This window comes from Hordeum vulgare, chromosome 7H (genome assembly GCF_904849725.1).
Source record: "Hordeum vulgare subsp. vulgare chromosome 7H, MorexV3_pseudomolecules_assembly, whole genome shotgun sequence".
NCBI classification, from domain to species: Eukaryota; Viridiplantae; Streptophyta; class Magnoliopsida; order Poales; family Poaceae; genus Hordeum; species Hordeum vulgare.
Genome location: NC_058524.1, coordinates 621961667 through 621965994, shown reverse-complemented (window position 1 = coordinate 621965994; position 4328 = coordinate 621961667). Strand labels below are relative to the sequence as shown.

Below are 4328 nucleotides of genomic sequence, written 5' to 3'. Positions count from 1 at the left end.
ATAGTTTAATTATAAGTGCAAAATACTTTAAAAATTTATATCTTTTAAACAGTAACTCCAATTTTACATTATTATATATGAAATTTTATTAGAAAAATATGTAAAATCTGAATATAATGTTAGTTTATCTATTTAATTTTTTAAAATTCCGTTTATAATGTAATTTAAATCAATAGTGATGCGCACAATCGAAATATAATATTATTTTATTTATTTAATAATTTTTAAATAATATTTATGCTGTAATTTTAATCAATAGCGTACAATCCATTTTTCATAACGAGTCCGATCCATGTTGTATATTAATCCGCGGTCCAATTATAATTAACAAATACTGTAAACAATTATATATTTTAAACTGTAACTCTAATTTTAAATTATTACATATGAACTTTCATTCAAAAAATGTGTTGAATCGAAATCTAATGTATCTTACCTATTTAATTTTTGAATTTCTATTTATAATGTAATTTGAATTTATAGTGATGTGTATAATCTAAATATGATGTTATTTTACTTATTTAACATTTTTTAAATTCTATTTATGCAGTAAGTTTAAATAAATATCTCAAGTCATGATTATTAGGTTAAGACGTGTTGTATGGTTTGCTTCCGTTGCAACGCACGGGCTCTTTTGCTAGTACTAAAAATGAAAATCACATAGTATCGTACTAGTAGTACGACGATATGATCTGACGATCCGATACAACCGACAAGCACATGATACAACCTAGCATCCTTATATTGAAAACCTTGGGCTCAGCTGAATATCTTGCGCAGACGCTCTCCTGAATAGGCGAACGACGTCTCAGTCTCCTCCAGGCAGTGGTTCTTCTCTTCCCGGGTCCAGCCCTGCGCATAGAAGTGATCGGATTAAGAGTTAATACACTGAGGGACACACGGGCAGAAAAAATTAGGAGCACAATCAAAGCTTTTGGACTTACAGAAGCAACTTGGTTAAGTTTTTCGCGGACATTCTGCAGCAGCTCGGACAGGGTACCTTCCCACTTGTAGAATTCCAGCTCTTTCTTATCCAGAATCTTGTCAGCAATCTGAAATGAATAGAGGGCATGATTACTAGGTTAACTCTCGCTCACAACATACTGACAGATTACAGTCTGTGACCATGCCCTGATTTGCTTTGGATAAGCAAAGATAAGGATTCATGCTCGACAACGAAATGGCCAGCAATAGAATGAATGTAGAAGTATTTAGATAGCAGAAGAATGAGATATAAAACAGATCTGTATATAAAGTGACCCTCAACGGAGTGCATACAGTAATAACAATCCATTGTTAAGAACAATATGGGAAGCCATTCAGCTGAGCCTCTACTATCTTCTTTTGGAATTTCAATCAGAAGAACCAGTGCCAACAACACATTGTTAAGAACAATATGGGAAGCCATTCAAACACACACACTATTTGACCTCACATGAACGTTTTGGTTATGGTTCTGTGTTGAAAAGTGGTACCTTTTTGCCGGTCAACCTACCTCCAGCAGATTGCCCAAAGTACATATTATAGAAGTGACAGAAAAATGCATGCTGGTCCTTCTCAGACAACTCTTCCAGATAGGAAGCATATCTAGTGTCAGCAGCAGATGGTTCTGGAATTGTGTGACCCTGTTCACTGAACCATTTCAGATCTTTCTTCAGTGCCTCTGATCTCTCTAACCCAGTATTCCGAAACTCTGCATCTGATATGCATAGATAACTGAAATGTCAATCAGCAGCATCTAGCCAACAATGATGAAAGAAATGTTGCAGCTCCTTCTTAGGGAACTGTAATTTACGACAGAACAAGGTTACATAATCTGTCACATAAACTTTGCAACATATAATATGGTCAAACTTTGTAGGTTCTTACAAGTTTTCATGCAAAAATATCATGTAGAGAAAGCTGTACAAACAAGTTTCAGATTTCAGTGCTAAAAGTGCTCAAAATTTGAAGTGTTAAAATGTTTTTTCCTGTGCAGAGCTCCTCAAATGTTTTTTTGGCATTAAAACTTCCAAGCACTTAAAAAGTCTGTTCATCTTTAATCTTGCAAAGTTTCAGATTCTTTAAAAAAAATTCTATTTATTTTGGTGTTACTGTTCATAGAGGGTGCGTAGGCATCTGGATGCTGAAAATCCACTCTCTTTCAGTAATTATGCCATTTATTGTTCTAAGCAGAATAAACAAAGTACATCCGTTGAGCTAACACATTCCAGTTCCAACTGAGTGACCAGAGTGTTACTGTTAATACAACTATGCAGCTAAAGGTCCCCTTTGTTTGTTCACAAATTACTTGTTGCATAACTGAAGGCGGTCAAAGTAAACAGCCATGATTCTCACAAGTTCAAGTCAAACAAGTAAGTAAACCATCTATTCATCAAACAGGATTAATAGAGACAAATCTATAAACCGTTTGTTTGTTTGCTAGTTTTGAAAAAGGCTACTATTTCCGTACCCCAAAAAAAAAACAGAGTAATTACGAAGAACACAGTTTATCACACCAAACCGACCAAACTAGTCCATATGAACAAGAACAGAATAATTGACTGGTAGAGCTAATTACATAAAGAAAACCTCAGGGAAGGACGGGTTTGCAGCGACTCACACCATGGGACGGCGGCGCGGTCGACGATGTTCTCCAGCGTCTGGAAGATGAGCTTGCTGTCGACGAGGTAGCGCAGGTAGGCCTCAAGGTTAGGCTCCAGCTCGCTGAGCGACGGTCCTCGTTGCTCCTTCTCCCCTTCGCTGGACTGGTCCTTGGTGTGCATCCGCATCGCCACACCCCTCATCTCCTCCACGAAGGTCTTCTCGGCCCCTTCCTCCCCTCTCGCCACCGCCCCTGCCGCGACGATCCCCCTCCGCCGGGAATGAACTTGCACAGAAATCCCCGGCATGCGGCGCGCCCCGAACGACACGGACATGCCGCTGCTGTTCACCCCGGCGGCGGTGACGGAGATAGGTACGAGCGGAGAGGAGCCGAGGGTTGCTGTTGCTGCGAGCGCCATGGAGATGGAGTCGACGATGGCGAAATGGAAGTGCGAGGGGACGGGGGTGCTTCTCTTATAGCGCGCGCTTGGGTACCGTGGCAGGGAAGGCGAGTCGACGATGGAAACGTGAGCAACATGGAGGAGGACGACAGATTCTCTTACCCACTTGGTCTGGCCATGTACGTGCAGCCATTGGCGGACCCAGCATTTTACAGATTTTTTTCACTATATGTCATATTTTGCTGATTTTGTTTGTTTCATAGTACCCCCTCCGTCCTAAAGTAAGTGATTTAAAAGTGATTCAACTTCGCATTAGTGTAAAATTGAAGGAAGTACCATAGAACTAGTTCAGCTGAAGTTGTACACGTTAAATGCAAACCTAGCAAAGCAAGCAGAGCTTGACTGATTTTTCTACTACCAACACTGCTTGCGTGTGCAGCCAAAGACTCGTGTACATAAATGAGCCCTGTAGAAATATTCAAATAAAGTCTCGATCCATAGCGCGCGATCGGATTACACCAGCGTCATCTCACATGCCCAATCCTCAGCCTCATCGGCGAAAGGGTTGTGGAGCTTGACACCATGCCTAACTCTCCATCTTTCCATGTGGCTTGCGCCTTGCCGCGGAGTCCATCCAAATCTCCTTAATCTCGTCGAACTTGCTGACGGGAAAATACCAACAGTGCACTACACTACCGGCCTCCTTGAGGGGGCATGCGCGTGCAGATAGACTTATTCTACTGCGTCATGCGTGCTGGACAACCCGCCCGTGCTACTTTGGGGTGGCGGGCGGAAATCTTAGAGTTGAATTTGAAAGATCACATCTGACATATGTGCAGAGGAAACAAAGTGGTGCTCGCCATAGCTAATATATGGATAGTTTTTTTGGGCACCGGTTGCAGACACTTATCAGTGACGGGGCTTGTGACGTGCCGACCAATATTGCCTTGCAGACCAATGAAGGGTCCGATTTACCACCCGGCATCGTTAGCATTCATCACATCAGCATACTCAGAAGTGTTTATTGTGGCGGGTATGAGAGTTCGCCCGCTCCACTGTTATGTCTATAACTCTAGTGGTTGTAATATGTCACCCGCCACTGCTACTTTCCCTAACTAGTAGTGGCGGGTGCCTATTCGCTTCCTCCACTTATTTGAGTTCACCTATAAGACTTTTTCAAGTAGTGTTTTTCTTGAACTTCCTGTCTATTACTCAGCAGATAGATGATCCTTAAGTGTGTGATCTTGTAGGTTCAGTGAAGTATAGACATGACCCAAACTCTTTTACGATCAGTAATCAACAGCTGAACCGTGGACATCCATATTGATCCCCATATGCACATAA

General features: G+C 41.3%; 1 protein-coding gene across 1 annotated transcript; it reads right to left on the bottom strand.

Moving 5' to 3' along the window:
- Nucleotides 1–632: 632 nt before the first annotated feature.
- Nucleotides 633–3085, bottom strand: LOC123410816 (heme oxygenase 1, chloroplastic-like). Its single transcript, XM_045103758.1, has 4 exons — nucleotides 2603–3085; nucleotides 1476–1699; nucleotides 945–1052; nucleotides 633–852 (listed from the first exon to the last, which is right to left on the bottom strand). The coding sequence occupies exons 1-4, from the start codon at nucleotides 3000–3002 to the stop codon at nucleotides 760–762; spliced, it is 825 nt and encodes a 274-aa protein (XP_044959693.1). The 5' UTR covers nucleotides 3003–3085; the 3' UTR covers nucleotides 633–759.
- Between the last annotated feature and the right edge of the window lie 1243 nt (nucleotides 3086–4328).

Bases quoted from the DNA above. Each gene is read 5' to 3' on its own strand.
- LOC123410816 (XM_045103758.1), bottom strand. From the start codon at position 3,002: ATGGCGCTCGCAGCAACAGCAACCCTCGGCTCCTCTCCGCTCGTACCT. The intron at 1,700-2,602 runs GTGAGTCGCTGC...TATGCATATCAG, and splicing joins CCGCGCCGCCGTCCCATGGT to ATGCAGAGTTTCGGAATACT. The intron at 1,053-1,475 runs GTACCACTTTTC...TATTCATTTCAG, and splicing joins GTAGGTTGACCGGCAAAAAG to ATTGCTGACAAGATTCTGGA.